Below are 19,298 nucleotides of genomic sequence, written 5' to 3'. Positions count from 1 at the left end.
TCAAAGGAATCTCCCCATCCAGTTGGTTGGATATCCTCAATCGCAATCTTGTAACTTTCAGGTGCAGTGTATTTCACCATATAATCAAATTTTCCACTTGGTTGTCCCAAGGTGTCCCAGATTTCTGCAGGAACAGGCTCAGTTTCTTTGCCTTTGGTTTTCTCTGAAGGAGGATATGGTTCTTCCTGAGATATGTATCCCGAGTCATTGAGATAACATTTCCATTCTTCTTCAGGATCGGTAGACCTTCTTCGATGCATTCTTCGATAAGGACATTAACCTCTTGAGGAATTGGGTTAAGGAATCCTCCACTAATGAATGTTTCTTTGATCGGACGAAGGGTTTCATCCTTCTTGGTGCAGTTTGAGAATGTTGGTGAACATCCGAGTCCTGCTCTAGTTTCATTCTTGGTCGGGATCACAACTTGCCCCCAGCCAGTGGTAGTTCCATCTTTCACTACTTTTACTGCCTCTTTGTAAGAAGAGATCGATGCTTTCTTCTTGGAAGATTCGTCTTCTAAAGAGAGACCTTGGAACTGAGTTCCTTCCACATCATCAGCACCGATGAAAGAGAAATTGGATAAATGGCTCACCATCAAGGCTTGTTCTCCACTTATTGTTACCAATTTTCCATTTGTTACAAATTTTAACTTTTGATGGAGCGTAGAAGTTACTGCCCCTGCTTCATGGATCCATGGTCGTCCTAACAGACAGCTATAAGCAGCTTGAATGTCCATGACCTGGAAGGTGATTTGAAATGTATGTGGACCAATTGTCATGGGAAGGTTGACTTCGCCGATAACAGATTTTCGCGATCCATCAAATGCTTTGACTACTACACCACTGAACTTCATAGGCATTCCTTGGTAAGACAAGCGAGCAAGAGTCGTCTTTGGCATCACATTCAAGGAAGATCCGGTGTCTACCAACACATTGGACAAAGAGTCTGACTGACAGTTCATAGAAATGTGCAAAGCAAGATTGTGATTTTTACCCTCCTCGGGGAGTTCTTCATCACAGAAGCTTAAATTGTTACAAGCTGTTATGTTGGCTATTATCCCATCAAAGTGATCAACAGTCACATCATGATCTACAAAAGCTTGATCCAAGACCTTCATCAGGGCTTCCCTGTGGGCTTCTGAGTTTAAAAGCAATGAAAGTATTGAGATTTTTGAAGGAGTCTGCATAAGCTGATCCACAATCTTGTATTCACTTCTTTTGATAAGCTTCAAAATTTCATCAAAGTCTGGATTGACATTGGTTCCACTGGATTGACCAACATCAGTGTTTGTATTACTGACAGGAGTTTCCACAGGATTCCCCACTGGTGTATTGACAGGATTTTGTCCGGTTGCAGGAGCAACAGGCTGCTTTGGAGGTAGTGGAGTATACACACGTCCACTTCTTGTTACTCGACTCACATCAGCGATGTTTACGACAGATGAGAGAGTTGGTAAAGGAACTTCTTGTCCATCCTTTATCATTGTTGCATTGTAGTTGTATGGAACTGCCTTGTCAGAGTCATAAGGAACAGGTCCAGGTAGACAAATGATCAAAGGAGCAACAGGAACCTTGGCTTGTTGTAAGTAACTTCTATGCGCTCAGGCATGTTGAAATGAGGAACGATGACGTTAACTGTAGGCATTTCCGAGTTGATATCTGAGACTAAAAGCTCATGCGGATAACATCCTATCATGTTAACTTCATTTTCATCCCTATTTCTGTAGATCTCAATAGTACCATTATCTAGCAAAACTTGGAGATCTCTTCTCACAATCGAACACCCGTGAGGATCCACACAACATATTCTACAGGAACCGTATTGATGCTGGCGAAAATTCGGCCCTCGACAGAGAGTGGCGTGCATTTGTACCAAATCTGCTCTTGAGAAGTTGATATTATAGACTCGGTATTGGCCAGGACATCCATACACCATGTTTACAACATGCCCTCCATGATTGGGCAGCGGATTTGCTTGCACATTAGGATTCAAATTTCTGAAAGAGAGGAGATTAGATCTAACCAACCTCTGAACTTCATATTTCAAAGCTATGCAATGCTCAAGATCATGGCCAGGTGCTCCTTGATGATAAGGGCATGAGACCTCAGCTTTGTACCACCATGGGAGTTTCTCAGGTACTGGTGGTGGTGCTCTAGTTTGAACAAGACCTTTTTCAATCAAAGCAGGGTACAATTCTGTGTAGGTCATTGGAATCGGATCAAACTGTGGAGCTCTTTGCACACGATTCTGATTGTTGTTAACTGCTGAGCCTGTTGTCGAGGCTGTTGTTGTTGAAACTGCGGGGTAAATCCCGGATTTGGTGCTGTATTAACGACTGGCGCGATAGCAGCAATCTGTTGTGACGATTGACGTTTCCTCTTGGCTTCCCTTGGGATACCATGTCAACACTTTGTTCTTTCTTCTTTGGGAAACCACTTCCGAACTTTTTGGTTCCACTCGAAGATCCACCTTCTTTAGTCAGACGTCCGGTTCGGACTCCTTCTTCTAGACGCATCCCCATGTTTACCATTTCGGTGAAATCACTTGGAGCACTAGCAATCATGCGTTCATAATAAAACGGACTGAGAGTATTCAAGAAGATCTTTGTCATCTCTTTCTCTTTTAACGGTGGATTAATCTGAGCAGCAGTTTCTCTCCATCGTTGGGCATACTCTTTGAAAGCTTCATGATCTTTCTGAGCCATGGACCGAAGCTGATCTCTGTCTGGAGCCATATCCGAGTTATACTTGTATTGTCGGACAAAGGCCTCACCTAGGTCATTGAATGTTCGAATATTAGTGCTATCCAAGCCTGTGTACCACTTCAGTGCGGCACCAGTCAAACTGTCTTGAAAGTAATGGATAAGCAACTGATGATTATCTGCATAAGTAGACATCTTTCTGGCATACATCACGAGATGACTTTGTGGACAAGAACTACCTTTGTACTTCTCAAAGTCAGGGACCTTGAATTTAGCAGGTATTTGTACACTGGGAACCAAACATAGCTCCTGGGCATTCTTTCCAAACAAATCTTTTCCACGGATAGCTTTGACTTCCAACTGCATCTTGTTAAACTGTTCTTGGAGATCTTCCACAAGATTACGCTGATTTGTGCTATCACCTTGATCATGATAAATCTCATTGCCATCATAAGGAACAGTGTGAACCGTAGGGGTCGGAACTGTCATAGTGGGTTGAGAAAGTGCCATAGTGATTTGGGAAAAAGTTACCCCTGAATGTGGAATAAACGCCGAACCTTGTGCAGCAGGCGCTTCAGTTGTAGCTGTTTGAACCCCAGAGAAATTATGGCGGAAACCTGTACCAAAGCTGAAAGGCGGGCCCCAACCTTCTGGCATGGAGAAAGATGGAATACCGAATGCAACTGTAGAAACTGGAGTAGTGACTTCAGATGTTACCGTTGCTTGACTGTTAGGTGGCGGCGGCTGATTCTGTGCGGCCATTAAGGAGTCAACCAGAGTAGTGAGACTTTCCAACTTTTCCTGAAGGGTGGTCACTGTACCACGGAGCTCAATATTCTCTTGTTCAGAGTGTTCCATTACTCTTCTTCTGCTTGAACGAGTATTGTATCTGTGATCTGATTGCGAGCGCGGTCGAGAAACTTTGAGACGCGACAGCTTGACGATCTAATGGAGAAAGATCCAAAAGATGAGACTCTATACAACAGACTCGATATGCAGAATGATGTATGCAAAAAGAAATTTATGATTTTTCCAAACATTTTAAAGATTATTTTCTTGCAAACATTTGAACACAAACAATTCTTTTATTCATTCATTTTTTTTTATTGAAATAATGGGAAATGTTACAACATTGGAGCGTAGCTCCTTACAAAAGCAAATGATAAATAAAAAAGCTAAACAAATCCTAAACATCTTCATCAGACGAAGAACCAAATGCATTGTGCAGCTTGAGCTTCATGATTTCTTTCCCATAGTAAGCTTTCAATTCGGCCTTTTCAGCTCTCAGCTTGTCAACCACATTCTTCCAATTGTCAGGAGTCGGAGCGTTGCTTGTTGAGCCTTCAAGATTTTTCTTGCTTTCTTTGATGTATCTTCTGATTGCGGCATCTTTCCGACGGATCTTCTCATCTTTGTTCATGAGCCATCCATCCTGATAATAGAGAGTTTCTTCGTGTTCTTTCACTCTTTTCTTCAACTTTCTATTTTCCACATCAGTTTTCGAAACTTTTCTTCCCAAGCGTCTTTTTCTATCCTCATCTTGGTCAAAGTGTCTTGGTATTCCTCCATAGCAATGGGAATGTTGGGTCGTTGAGGTACCACAGGGAACATGGGTTTTTCATAATCATAAGGCATTTGAAACTCTTTTGCTCTTTTCTTCACCCAACAGGTGTAGGCGTTCGTAGCAATACAGTTTCTTTATCTCACCTTTTTCTTTCCATCGGATGTCGTACCAGGCTTTCACCATTTTTGTCTTCAACCCTTGAGGATCCTCCCCTTCTCGGTAAAAGTAGCTTTCCACTGCGAGACCAATTGGTTTAACTGAATTTGCATACCCGAGTTGTCGTCGGGCTAGGACCGGATTGTAGTTAATTCCTCCTTGTGTACCGATGAGGGGTACGTTGGCGAACTCTCCACAACTATCAATGGTTTCCGTACCACAGCGAGCCAAGGTATACCAATGAATATCATTATTAGTAAGAGACATAAGTCTTCGAGGCCAACGTAAGCCTTCTCGGTTTTCCGTGAAAATAGGAGACTTAGGTAAGTGTGAAACAATCCATTTGTACAAAAGAGGTGCACAACATACAATGATTCCACCGCCTTGGCGATTCCTATGATGAATAGAGAAATACGTGTCACCAAGCAAAGTCGGAACAGGATTTCCAATCAGAAAGATCTTTATGGCGTTGATATCAACAAAGTCGTTGACGTTGGGAAACAGAACCAACCCATAGATGAGCAAGGCTAGTACAGCTTCAAAAGCTATCATGCTACCAGTGTCAATGAAATCAAAGGCTTTCTTTATTAGAAACTGCGAAGTCAAACCCGGAAAGTTTCCTTTGGTAGTCCAATTACTTTCTATTTCAGATTTCTTCAAGTGGATACTTGCTGCAATGACTGGTGACTTAGGAATGGCTTCCAAACCATTGAAAGGTATTTTGTCAGACACAGGAATACCCAAAAGATCGGCGTATTCTTCCAAGGTTGGTACCAACTGATAGTCTGGAAAGGTGAAACACCGGTAGACGGGATCATAGAACTGAACCAGAGTTTTGAGAAGTCCTTCATCAACATGAGTGTTCAAGATAGGCAAAAGCTTTCCATGGCTTTTCCTAAAATCAGAAGGATCTTGTACAGAAGATGCTAACTCTTTCAGCCTTTCCACATTAGGCATTTTGAAATCGTACTTTTTGGTATGCCTTTTTACCCATTCCATAACTAAATCCTATAATGTTTGCAAAGAAAATTCTCTAAAAAATTTTTTTTTTGGAAAAATCATATTTTTATGGAAAAAGATGGATTTTTGAATGTATGAATGCATGGATGCGTGGATGCCACATATTCAAACATGGTAAAGCAAACATGGTAGTTCAAACATGGTAACGCAAACATTGTACTACAAACATGGTAATTCAAACATAGTACACATAGGTTCAAAGGTCCAGCGTCACGAGCATGAGGTTAGAGAACCAAACATGGGATAGTACTAGGGTTTATCACCTGCAAAACATGTTCTACTGATACGTCAGAGTCTACATTTTTCTTTCGGATATTACCGGCTTGCACAACTGAACTTGTGAGCTAGAAATATTCTCAAGAAAAACTCGTCTGAGTGTGGTTCTCCGCATGACAACTATCCAAGTCTTCACCTGGATCGTTTCTGCACCACGTCCTAATAAGGCCAGGATGGGTTGGGGTTCTACAGCCAACTCAGCTTCTACAGTTCAATGAAAGCAATAATGTCTTCGCAACTGAACTTGCTAAACATATACTACTAACAAGGAACCTCCACTGAGCGGAAGGATTCTCATGCTGACTTTTTAAGGACTGAACTCCTTGTATGCCATACATGACTATACCCTCCACCTAATTCTTATGTGTACTTAATCCGGGTTAGGATTTGTCCATAATGTATCACTTGTAACAGAACCACACAAGTAACAGGACCAAGGACCACACATATAACAAAAAATGAAATGAAAAATAAAGCAAATAGAATTAACCCTTCCTTTGGAAACAATAAAAAGATGGTCCCCAGTGAAGTCGCCATTTTTCTGTCGCGGGCGAAAAATCGTTTTGTTCCTCTTTTTGTGGGATGAGACACCTGATGCCTTCTTTGGGCTCGAGTGCTCATAAAAAATGATTTTTCTTTTGTATCGACCAAACTTTTTATTGTTTCCAAAAGAGGAAAAGGAAAAAAAGCTGCAATAACCTAAAAGTGGGGGGAGAGATCTTGGGTAAGAGGGTTGGTTATACGAAGGGAAGGTATTAGCACCCAACGTATCTATAGTACTCTATAGGTTTCTTTGCTTTGTTTTTCATTCCATGTTATTGAGAGGTTCTTGTGAAATAGGTGGGACCTAAGGTGTTTGTTTGATTATGCTCGCAAAGATCATCGCGATCCTCTGCATACATATCCCTTAGAGGGAATCAGAGCATCTGTAGCTCGGGGTCTACGGGTGCTAAGGTTTGAATGGTTTTTTTTTGTTTTGTTTTGCTCGCCGAGGATCGACCTTGTGCCTACGTATTCTCAAAGGGATGTTGAGAAAGTCAGAGCAATCGTAGTTCCCACTTATGCTAGTGGAAGCAAAGGAAAATAGACAAATGTCGTCTAAATGCTAGATGTATCTAATCTATATCATCACATACATCTGTTTGTTTTTTGTTTGAAAATCTTTTCATTATAAGCCCTGGGCCATGCCACTTAGGGTGCTTAGAATGATAAAGATGTTTTTGTTGTTTAACCAGCCTTGTGGCAAAAACTTTCAATGAAGTCAGCCTTGTGACAAAAAGTTTTGATTAATCAGCCAGCCTTGTGGCAAAAGTTTCAATGAAGTCAGCCTTGTGACAAAAACTTTGATTAATCAGCCAGTATGGTGGCAAAAAGGTTTGATTGATTAGCCAGCCTTGTGGCAAAAAAGTTAAGTTGATTGATTGTTTGTGATGATATAGAAGAGATACTCCTAGCATAGATATGAAAAATGTCTAATCTCTAGGGTATTTGTTTTGGATATTTGGGATGCTTATAAGAAGCCCGTGGGTCCTTGTACGAAGCCCAAGAGGAGGCTATCCGAGGGTCCTTGCATTGTAAGCCCAAGAGGAGGCTATGGGAGGGACAATCCAGGGTCCTTGCATTGTAAGCCCAAGAGGAGGCTATGGGAGGGTCACTCGTTTGTACAAAGCCCAAGGGGAGGCATGGTATAGTTGGTTTGAGCTCTTAGAGCGATTTCACCGGGAAACCATACTCTATGTCCTAACCTAAACTAAGGGAGATTCTTTGCACGAAGCCCAAAAGGAGGCTATGGGGAACCTAGTGTTGTACTAAGTTGAACAAGCATATATAACACAATCACAAGTATGAACAAGTACGAACAAATATGAACAAGTACATGCACAAATATGAACAGTTATACATATATGACAAAGTGTGTGTATATAATGGAGTTTATGAAGGAAATATACCTGTAAGCATGATCCATTTGTATACACGGGGGCTCGGGACTCATACTCGGGGAGAGGTCCCTTTGAGTTTATTCAAAGCTATGTAAACAGGTATTTACAAAGGGGCTCGGGACTTATACCTACATGGAGGCCCATGGTATATTTTTGGGAAGATTTAAAGAAACCTTCATTTTTGGTTTGTTATTCAAATTTAAAAAAAAAAAAAAAAACAGATTGAGATATGTACAAAAAAATGTTTGTGTACAATGAAATACCTAATTTCATGTACAGGAATGGGTATGTACAAAAGGGGCTTGGGACTTATACCTACATGGAGGCCCGTGGTATTTTATAAAACATGGTTGATTGTTTATTTACAGACGCGAGGTTTGAAAAACTGTTTGAAAGTTATTGTTTTGAAAGAGTTTTCTGTACAAAGAAAAACTGTAGAAAAAAGGAAAAGGAGTGGGTCTTATACTCTCTAATATTCGAGAGGCCCCACATCGTTTTGAAAATCAATTGATCAATTAAAAAGATTTAATCAAATAATTTCAAAAAGAAATGGTTTATTGTTTTGAAAAGAATAATCGTTTGTTTTAAAACAAATTGAATTTGACAAAAGTCAACTTAATTAAGTTAAAATCAAATTTTAATGCTTAATTAAGACCTAAGTGATTAGGGTTTGATCACAAAACTATTTACAAGTGATTAGGTTTGAAAATTAAATGAAAAAACAATATTTAAAATATTTAAAAACACTTAAAAATGTATCATTTTAAACCTAATTAAAAGCATATTAAATAAATCTTTTTTTGTGATTTTTTTTGATATTCATAAAATATATGTGTTAAATAAAGAGTGTACAAAAAATGAATGAAAAATGAATTAATTTGATGTGTTAATTAATTAATTGAAGTTGTAAAAGAAAATGAAAGAAAATAGTGTTAAAAAAGAGGGTTTGGTCTCACAAGGGTTTGAACCCACGACCTGGAGGTTACCAACCAAAACACTTGCCAACTGAGCTGCGCGCGCAGCTTGTAAATAACACGCTTCCATTTAATTATATTTTAAAACGAACCATTTGAATTTCTGAACAAAAAATGGCGCCAAGAACACATCCCTAACTTGATTTTGAATTTTCTGAAAACTGAGTTGTTTTGATCAATCAAAGGGTCTATCTCACTCGGTTTTTTACGAGGAACATGATGGTGTCCTTTAATTCCATTTATTTTCACTCTAAGATCATTAATTTTCTGGAAATCGTGAAGAACCCTAATTCTATGATTCAATCTGAAATCGTGTATGTGCATGATAAGTTGCAATTGATTGAGGGCTAATGATCCATACATATGCAGAAACATGATGGCAAATCAATTTTTCATTTATGATGCATGTATGATGGAGTTTGAAGTTCAAGAGAGCTTACCTTCAAAAACGGCCAACTGAGAATTGAATCCTGATCTGGAGGTGTTACAGATGCTTTGTGATGATCTGGATAGCTTCAATGATGATTATGGAAGGTGTCTGGATGTCTGGAACAAGCTGAATTCATCTGAGCATGGTCATGGCACCCGATCTGCAGTTGCTTCAAGTATGAATCGAATTTGAAGATGGAGGTGTTTCAGATCATGGATGATGGTTGGGATAGCTCATATATGGTATATGGAATGTGTTTGGATGTTTAACTTGGACATAAATGAGCTAGCATGCAAATTGGCATGATAAGGCTCATTATGTGTTCATATGGAGGTTGAAATGCAATTCTGAGTTTTGGGGTAATTTGAGGTGTGTGAGTGGTTCAAACACTTCCTAATTGATGTTTAGAAGTTGTTGGAATCATCACCTTGGCCAGAACTTCAAGGGTTTGGAGGTTGGGATTTCTACCTCACTTTGAAACTTGAAACTTGCAACTTAAGAAAGAAGAGAGAAAACCTATAATTGTGAGGTTTTGGTGTGAATTTGGAAGTGATTTGAACCTCTATTTATAGGCCATGGATTCTGAATACAAGGCTCTTGCAAGTTGCTTCAAAGTTTGATGATTTGGCTTAAGGGATAGAAAGGAATCTTTTACATTAAATGCATATGGTTAAAGTTACTAAACCATGGTTAAATTCCAAGCTTCCTATCCTCTTCCATTCTGATCTTCAAATCAGAAAATATCATTCAATTATTGCTTCTATGCATCATTACTTGGTCCATTTGGCAATTTGGTTCATAACTTTGGCAAAATGACTTGAAATTTCAAGTGAAAAGTTCACTAATGGCAAAATTCAAAACCATAGCTACACTTCAAATTTTTTCATGCTCTTGGACATTTTGGAAAGCTCATATTACACACTTCAAAACCCTAGTTGAAAGTTTCTTCAAGACCTTTAAGGAAATGGGTGAAAAAGATCCATGAACTTTGAAGAAAATGAAGTTTTAAGTGAAATTTTCAAAAAGTACCAACTTTGAAGCTCCATATCTCTTAAATGGTTGATCTTATGGAAAAAATTTATATGTGTCAAAGTTGTTTATTGGATCAAAATCTACAACTTTCATGTTGGAAGTTTTTTTCAGTTTGTAGGTGAAATTTTGAGAAATTCCCTTCCAAAGTTTGGAAAAAACCATGAAAAACACTTAGAAAAATTTTCTAAGTATGAAAGTCAAACTTTTGACTTTTTGATTCTTGATTGATTTTCTTGATTTTTCTTGATCAAATGACTTCTCATATCATATATTGATGATTTAAAACTTCAAAAGTCATGGTTGACCAAAATTCCCCAAAAGTCAATGGTGATCTTGTACAGTCGACTTTTTCAGACGAATCGCGTTTCTGGAGATTTCAAATGAAACAGGCTATCCTCATCAAATGAATGGTATGAATGGATCATATTGAGGTATTGGAGGATATTGAATCATAGTTTGAGTTGTGACACCCTGTCCTGATTAAAAAGGCAGTTGTTCAGTGAATTAGGTCAAAAACCCTAATTGTCGACCAGATGAAATTGATGACTGTAGATCTTGAATTGAGATGTAATTTCCATTGGATTTTGTCATAGGGATTATTTGAAGATTATTGAAACCTTTTATTGACTTCCTGGGGATTTTTAGGGTTTCCCAAATGTGATCCCTGATTTCAGTCCCTGATAGTTCAAAACCCTGATCTGAGGATTTGTCTGATCAATCTTTCTGTAGGAGATGTTATGAGCCAATGGATTAGGTCAAAATGATGCACTTGGGGTCTTGATATCATGTCCCAAGTCATTAGGTCAAATCCTGAGCAAAAGTTAGGAGTATGCTATCTTCAGTCAAAACCCTAATCTGGTTGGTTCAGAGCCTTTGAGCTTGTTGAAATGAATCTCTGAGGACCAAATGTTGATTGTTGATGAAGATGATTCATTTGAAATGAAGGGAGAACAAAAACCTAATTGATTGTTTCTTGCACTGATGAATGATCTCTTGATTAAACCCTGCTGAGCACAAGTAACAAACGCAAACTATGCAATTTGTTAGAGATGCAAATGATGCATATGCCGATGATATGAGGTGGTATCTTAGGTCAAAAATTGGGGTATGACACCAAGAACTTTGAAAAACAATAAGCATGAGAAGAGAAAGAGAAAGCAAGGAATTGAGTTGCTTTGGTGTGTTTTTCTACTGAAGTATGCTCCCCTATTTATAGGTAAATGGTTCAGTACTGATTGAGAGAGTAAGCTTGCTTAATGAGAGAGTTTTGGTTTCTTAGCCAAGAAGAAAATTTGAAAAGATCCTAAATGCAATGATGCATTTTCGGGCTAGCTTCCCCAACCATTGATCTTGTATGATCCAAGGGAACATTTCTGATTCAGAGGAGAGTTCTAATTGGCTTAGAACAAGATTCCTTGATGATTCATCATTTGCCATAAATTCAAAAATGCAATCATTACATAATCACATGCCTTTGTTTTTGGGAATCTTCTCTAATCCTTATGCAATGATGAATTTGGATGTGTGGTATGGTTTCAGATGTATTAGAGGTCGTGTAGCATCACTTAGTGAAGCAAAATGCACAAAATTGCAAAGTTTCAAATTGTACATGACCTATAATTTCACTTCATGAGGCCAACTTTGAACAAGCATAACTCTTAGCTCAAAATGAATTTGGAGAAGGTTGAACACAATTTGGAAAGCCCTAAACATCTACTTCAAATCATTAGTTTGGAGTTTCTTCAGAATCCTTTGGCAAATTTGTGAGAAATGAGGCCAAAGTTGGAAGAAAACTAGGTTAAAACACTTAGAAAAAATTTCTAAGTGTTTATGACCTAAAACTCCAAAATTTCCAAAACTCTTAAATGATTGATCTTTTGAAAAAAGTTCCTTTGTAAGATGTTGTTTTATTTTGCAAGATCTACAACTTTCATGTTGGAAGTTTTTTGAGTTGTGTAGGTGAAATTTTGAGTTCTCACCATGCCTTAAAAAACCCTAATTCCCGACTTTTTGCTCCTTGATGAATTTCTTTGAATTTTTTTGGTCAAATGACTTTAATATCCATATATTGATGATATTGATCCTTGAAAGTCATGGTTTGACCAAAAATCTCAAAAGTCAATGGTGATCCCATACAGTTGACTTTTTCCAAATAAGGTGAGATTTTGGACTTTTGTGTAGAAACAAGATCTTCTCCTTAAATGAATGATGTAAAGGGATTATATTGAGGTAATAGAGACTCTTGGATCATGTCTTGAGTTTTAGATCCATGCCCTGATTAAAAGTCAACTATCTTGGGGAATTAGGTCAAAAACCCTAATTGTCGACCAGAGGACAATGATGACTGTAGACTTTGAATTGAGGTGTAATGTCCAGTGGATCTTGTCATATGAGTTATTTGAAGATGATTGATGTCTTTGAATGGTCCCCTAGGGCTTTTTAGGGTTTTCCAAAAGTGTTCCCTGATTTTAGTCCTTGATAAGGCTCCAAACCCTGGTCTGTTGATCTGAGTAATTCTGTACTTAGATGACTGGGTGTCTAATAAATCATAGGTGAAATAATGAAGCTCTTGAGTCTCATGATTGTGTTAGAGACTAATCCTCCTATTGATTGATCCTTTGCCTGAGTTTTCTTGTTTTTGAACACCCTCGATTGAATGTCAGACTGCTCTGGGTACTTACTTTGACTTGATGAAAATCCTGAAGATATGTCATCTCAGGGGGGTCAAAAATTAGGGTATGACACTTCTACATACCTTGCCACCAGAATAACTTTCTCAAGTCTTGATATAACTTAGTAGCACCAGGGTGAATACTCAAACCACTTTGATGCCCTTCATCCAAAATCCTCTTTTTCAAATCCGAAACATCAAGAATACAAACTCGATCACAACACCTCATGACACCATTCTCATCAATCCGAAAATCACCACCTTTTCCTTGATTAATAAATGTCATCTTGTCAACCAATTTCAAATCCCATTTCTGACCTTCGCAAATCTCATCGAGAATACTGTCATACCCCAAAATTTACCTCCCACACTTTTCTTACAACAAAAAACAAGGTTCAAATCTCAAGGCATGGCTCATTCACATAATTCAGATAATTCACAGTCAACTGATCCAAATTGAAAGGTCAATCATAATCAAGGTATGATCCAAACTTTAACCATTGGGTAAACATCAAGTATGGGGTGCATAACCATCATTTGATCAAGAATTGATCATGATTCCATTAACAGAAACTCAGAAATGAACAAACATGAAAAGGTTCAAATTAGGGTTTCTTAGGAGAAAGTCAACCCAACTTTGACTGGGCATAACTTTCACATGGAACATCAGAAATTCCCCACTCAAAGCCTATTTTGAAGGAAATTGAATTCTCTATAACTTTGTGTCTCACAAGCCAAGGCTAGAAATGCTTCATTTAAGAGATACAAAGCAAAAGATTACAGGTCATTTTCAGGCATCCTTCAAAAAGCAGTTTTTTCCCAAAGAGAATATGATCAAGATAAGAGCTTCAAATGAAAAATATGTTCCAAAGTGGCTTATAGAGGACCTCTTGAGGTTTATAAAAAGTATTAGAACTCCTTCATAGCTCAAATATTGAAGGAAATATGCTTGATCAAAGTTAGGAAATTTTTAGGGACCAAATATGAAAAAGGAGGGTTCAAATGGAGAAACTTTGCAAAAGGGCCCATAGTATTTTTATGCAAACTTGGTCCACAAGTTATTAACATGCCCACAATAGGATGCCACGAAATTTAAACATATTATTTAATTTTTAATATATTTATTTCATTAAAAATTGATTTTTATGATTTAAATAAGTAAGAAAATTAAATATTTTGTTAGAAATATATTTTGTTGATTTCCAATCAATGTTAATGACAAAATATATTACTAATTTCGTGGTAATTGGATTAGGGAAGGATAAAATCAAATCTTGGCCAAAATAGTAGCTTTTTATTCAAGAAACAAATCAAAATTCTCAAAGAAGAAAGATTGGATTTAAAGGCTTTTGAGACTCTTTTCTAAACCTAATCTGATTCACTATAAGTATAGAGGCTGAGGCATAAGGGTTGGGGACGAAAAATTGAGAGAGAGGCAGACTTGCAAGAACACAAAAATCTTCAAGAAAAGTGAAATTCGGTTTCAAAGATTGGGCGGTTTTCAAAGGGATTCAAGCATTGCTATAGTTTCCTTGGATCATTCTGAAGCTGTTGGGATACTTACACGACACCAACAACCCCAGAACAATCTCCAATTTGTCAAAGTAAGTTGTTCTGAACTTTCGATCGATTTGCATCATTGTGGCATTTATAGGCTGAATTGTTTGTGTATTATGCTTTATATGGTTGTTATGATCGTTTCTGGGTTGGTTGTTTGAAATTTGCGCGCCTGATGCATGTTTAGCCATTGATGACCGTCGCGAGGTCTAGGGTTTGCAAATTGGGGGTTTTGCTTAGGGGCTAAATTAGATTTAATTGAGGGTATCATCAAACTCGTGTGATTGGGACGAAGGGAATGATAGAGTCGCGAAAGATTTATATTCATGTGTGAGCTATTCGCTATTTTTCAGTGCAGTTGCTACGAACCCAAAACCGTAGCTATTTCGTAGCTGTTTTTTTCTGAAGTTTGCAGGGTAAGTGGAGAAGACGATGACGTGTCTCTGTATTACTGGGTAGTTTGAATCTGCGCGCGAGCTTTTCCATTTATTTTCTTGATTTTTGTATTTGTTGTGATAAAGGCATTTTCTAAACGCGTGAACATCCTGGTTGGGTTGGTAAGAGCGTTGAATGACCCTGGGGGCGCGGGTTCAACACCCAGCTTCCCCATATATTTTTTCTAATATGTGCTACTCACGATCCAGTGCGTCTTGGATCTTAAACTCCACCATGCACCCTCAAAATTTGACCCTTCAGCCACTATCAACTCAGATCTAATGCCCAAGATCTGATCCCCTATAACATAAACCCTCAAGGTTACCACACTGAATAAAAACCTTAATAAAACTAAAATAAATTTTAATCATTTGTTTTATTTTAATTAAAATACTTATTTTTAATATATATTAATTATATGATAATTATTTTTTTATATAAAATAAATATGTAATGATTATATTAAAAATTCTCAATTTGTTATTCGTGCCGATTAAATCGATTGATCGCTATGGTTAACAATGATTTTAATTAAAATACTATTTAATTAAAATAAAAATCAAACTAAATTCGATTAAATGGTTGCAATCATCTTATTGATTGTGATGATTAATCTCGCCTCATTATTTAATTTAACTTGTTATTATTTGTAGTCGTGCTAATCGATTATGAGAGGTAGCAGTATAAAAAATAAAATTCATAAAGTAATAAAATACAATAAGTTGTTATTAGTGATAATCGAATTAATCGATTTGAATTGGTAACAACGCAAATCCTTAATCTTTTAACTATGGTGATCAAACCTATTGATCATTGCGGTTAATTGTGCCAAATCAGGGTTGTACGCCCAAACCCTAATAATTCTAAAATCCATTCAAATTACAAGACAAAACAAACCGCGATAGGCTAACTAAAAAGCCTCTAAAAAACCATATCAAATCAAATTCAAACTCTAATTGGCATACAACCCTTCTCGAACTACGTAGACTCTGATCCTCCCTAAGGAGGTACGTAGGCACTTGGCAACAAGGCGAGTCCCCCTCTTTAAAATCTCAATCATGTCCTAAAATTTTGTTTGCCACATTTCTCCCTAATTCCTGCCATGCAACCCTAATCTTTGACTGTTAGCCTTTAGGAAAGGGCTGAGGGTGCCTCATACCTTCCCTCAGCCTGATTGTAATAACTTACCCTCAATCTCTTATCTGCGTAGGGTTTCCTATTCGCCCTTCAGAATAGGTGGCGACTCTCTAAATTAAATTTTTAGGCAGGTTGCTACAGCTGGCGACTCTGCTGGGGACACACTTTTAGTGAATTATTATGCTCCTAAGGCTTGAGTGGGTTTAGGTTTATGGCTCGTGGTTTGTGGTTTAGTGTTTGTGGCGCATTTTAGGGTTGGCAAATTGCCACATTTAGGGTTTGGGGGGAGGTTTATCTTTTAATATACATTAAATTATTTATTTGTTTATTTGTTTTGTGTTTTTTTATTTGCCTGAAAATATCTGCTTTTATTTTTATATATATTTGCTCTATTTTTTATGTCGGTTAAACCTTAAATGTGGGAGTTAACTTTGAGACCAAAAGGGGACATGAATCGCCTTACGAATCTCACTGATAACTCCACTCGGAGTGGGTTAGGTATTTGGAAAGGTCCGAAACGAAGCTTGACTTTGTGGAGGGCTGGACTGGATACTTAGCTGATCTCTCCGGGAACCTACCCAAAAATTCGAACCTCATGGATAAAGTGAGTTGTTCCAAAATCCGAAGAGACGAAAAAGTCTCGGAGGCTACGAACGACCCCATGAGACCTTTTAGAACCCCCATATAAAGGTTGGCTCCCAAGAGCCCCCTACGTCGAACCTATGAACCTGGGTTCTCTGAAATACCATGTTTTTTTTGCTTAATTGTTTTTTTTATGTTTGTATATTTTTTTTTTTTGTTATGTGTTTGCATGCATCATCTAATCATTTGCATTTTTCATCATGTCTTATCCACAAATAAAAATAATAATACACATATATGTTTATATATTTGGTAAAATGTATTTTGTTGGTGAATGTGTAGGAAGGATGAGTACGAAGAAGACAATCGTGCACTTTACTGTTTCTACTCCAGACATTAAGAAATTGAAGATCATCAAAGAAAAATTGCCATCAGGTGCTTTGGATAGGTTTGAGATCCGCTATGGTAATATCTTGGATTTGCTAAGGGTAAAGGTGCAAGAAGAAGCTATCACCGCTTTGGTACAATTCTATGATCCGCCTTTGAGATGTTTTACTTTCCAGGATTTTCAGTTAGCACCTACCATAGAAGAAATGGATGCTATGTTGGGTTTTTCGAGGATAAAAAAGGAATTCTATACTGGTGTGGGTAAGGAAGTGGACTTTTCAGATCTAGAAAAGGCTTTAGGAATGTCCGCTGCAGAATTAAAAGTTCATTATAAAACTGAGGGAGAAGTGCATGGGTTCAAAAGATCTTATTTAGAAAATCAAGCATTAATGTTTGCTCAAAGGAAACAATGGGACATTTGTGGACATGTATTAGCTCTTTTGGTTTTTGGTGTTGTTTTATTGCCAAAGAATATTGACTATGTTGATCCTACCGCTATTCATGCTTTCACTTCTTTTAGGCTTTTTGACAAAGATCCAACTCCGACTATCCTCGCTAACATTTACTATGCTATTCATATGAGGTATGAAAGAAAGAGAGGAGTGCTAGTGTGTTGTGTTCATTTGCTCTATTCTTGGTTGACTTCCCATCTCTACAAAGCTAGTTGCTTCATCAGAGAATTAACTAGGAATGATTGGTCTCAAAAATTAAGGGCTCTTAAAGCGGATTCTATTCTATGGTATGCAAGAAAATTAAATTCAGATAAGATCATTTACAAATGCGGAGAATTCAACAATGTGCCATTGATAGGAACTCTTGGTTGTATCAATTATAATCCTACTTTAGCACTACGTCAATTGGGTCATTCCATGGATAAGGAACCTTCTGAAAAACGCATAAAAGAATTAATTTTGCATGATAATGGTAAAGGTGAACCAAGAACATGGAAAAAAGTAATTCAAGCTTGGAGTAATGTGCAAAGGAGAGACTTTGGACCAAAGAATGTAATTGCGAAAGCATCTTATACCGCATGGGTTCAAGAAAGAGTTAAGAAAGTATTGCTTCCTTTTGTTGTGGATCCCGCCTACAAGCCTGATTCTCCTGATCCTGTTCCTTTATCCATCGAAGAGATAGAAGGAATCAGGGCTGCCCTAGAGGCGTCCCGAAAGGAGAAAGAGAAATTAGAACTTGATTTGCATCAACTTACTAATGAAAGGAGCCAACTACGCTTTGACCTTAAAGAGAAAAATCAAGAACTCCAAGCGATGAAAGAAGAAAATGATAGGCAAAGAAGTAAAAGAAAGCGTGCAACCGAGGGAGTTCTAAGTGCTAATTTTAATCTAGAATCACATAATGAAAGGTTGGCACAAGCGGATGTGGAGATTGCAAGATGGAGGAGACGTTATGAAAAGGCGTCCCACGACAAAGCGGAATCTGAGAAAAATCTAGAAGCTGTGGTCTTTGAATTAACGGATAGAACTAAGGACCAAGAAGAAGAAATAAGGGATTTAAAGTTTGATCTTCAAGAAGCTCGCAATGCTGGACAAGAAGAACACACAAGAAGAGTGGCCGCGGAAGAAGCACTTTTAATACGCACCGATGAACGCCTTAGAGCACTTCAAGCTTTGGCTTTGATGAGGCAATTACTACTAAGGCAAAAAGAGTTATGTGATGCTGCAAGGGATGAAAGGGACTATTGGGAGAGACAATACACAATTGTTTCTACTGCTTATGAGCACGTGAGCATGGTTCCTAAGATGTTGGAAGAATACGAGAAGTGCCGCGATAATTATGACAAGCTAGTTTACTTGTGCAACGATCTAATCCTAGACATCCCAAGGAGTTTGGCAAAGGCGGAAACCTCTCTTGTTATCCTTCCCAAGGAAGTCAAGGAATTCATAGAGCTTTGTAGAGATATGGTGGATAAGTTCAAGGAAGACATCCAAAGGCGTTCTTAGTTTTAGATTATTTTCCTTTTTTCCAAGTATTTTCAATTTGTTATTTCAATTTCTATCTTTGTTAACCGACAATGGAGTTCGTTTTTAGTATTTTATTTCAATAAAGTGTGTTTCTTTTTCGTTACTCATCGTTTCTATAAATATTCGCCAACTTTGTTTACCTCTTAAAAAAAAAACATATGTGTATGTACATGTACAAAAAGAAAAAATAATAGTAAATACATATGCAAAAAAATATATACATAATACATATGCAAAAAAAGAGAGAAAAATGTACATGTATATATAAAAAAAAAAAAAAAGAGGAACAAAAATAATATATAAATATATATGTGTATTATAATAGTGTGGATAAGACATAAGCATTGCATAACCATATCATTCATAGCATGCATATCATATTTATTTTTCAAAACATTAAAGCAAAAAAAACTATCTTCATCTCCAGTCACACCATTGCAACTCAACCACAAATCAA

At 37.5% G+C, this 19,298-nt stretch overlaps 1 protein-coding gene across 1 annotated transcript in view; it reads right to left on the bottom strand.

Annotated features, from left to right (window-relative positions):
- Positions 1 to 376: 376 nt before the first annotated feature.
- LOC131605006 (uncharacterized) overlaps positions 377 to 19,298 on the bottom strand; it is a gene marked incomplete at its 3' end in the record, with an annotated part of 33,151 nt that continues 14,229 nt past the window's right edge. Inside the window, exons 7-8 of the mRNA XM_058877414.1 lie at positions 2,384 to 3,007; positions 377 to 1,552 (exon numbers count right to left, since the gene is read on the bottom strand). Of these exons, the coding sequence (XP_058733397.1) occupies positions 377 to 1,552; positions 2,384 to 3,007 (1,800 nt within the window). The remainder of the gene's footprint in view (positions 1,553 to 2,383; positions 3,008 to 19,298) is intronic.

This window comes from Vicia villosa, linkage group LG5 (genome assembly GCF_029867415.1).
Source record: "Vicia villosa cultivar HV-30 ecotype Madison, WI linkage group LG5, Vvil1.0, whole genome shotgun sequence".
Classification (NCBI taxonomy): Eukaryota; Viridiplantae; Streptophyta; class Magnoliopsida; order Fabales; family Fabaceae; genus Vicia; species Vicia villosa.
Note: the sequence above shows the minus strand (reverse complement) of the source record. Positions and strands in the feature narration are given on the sequence as shown.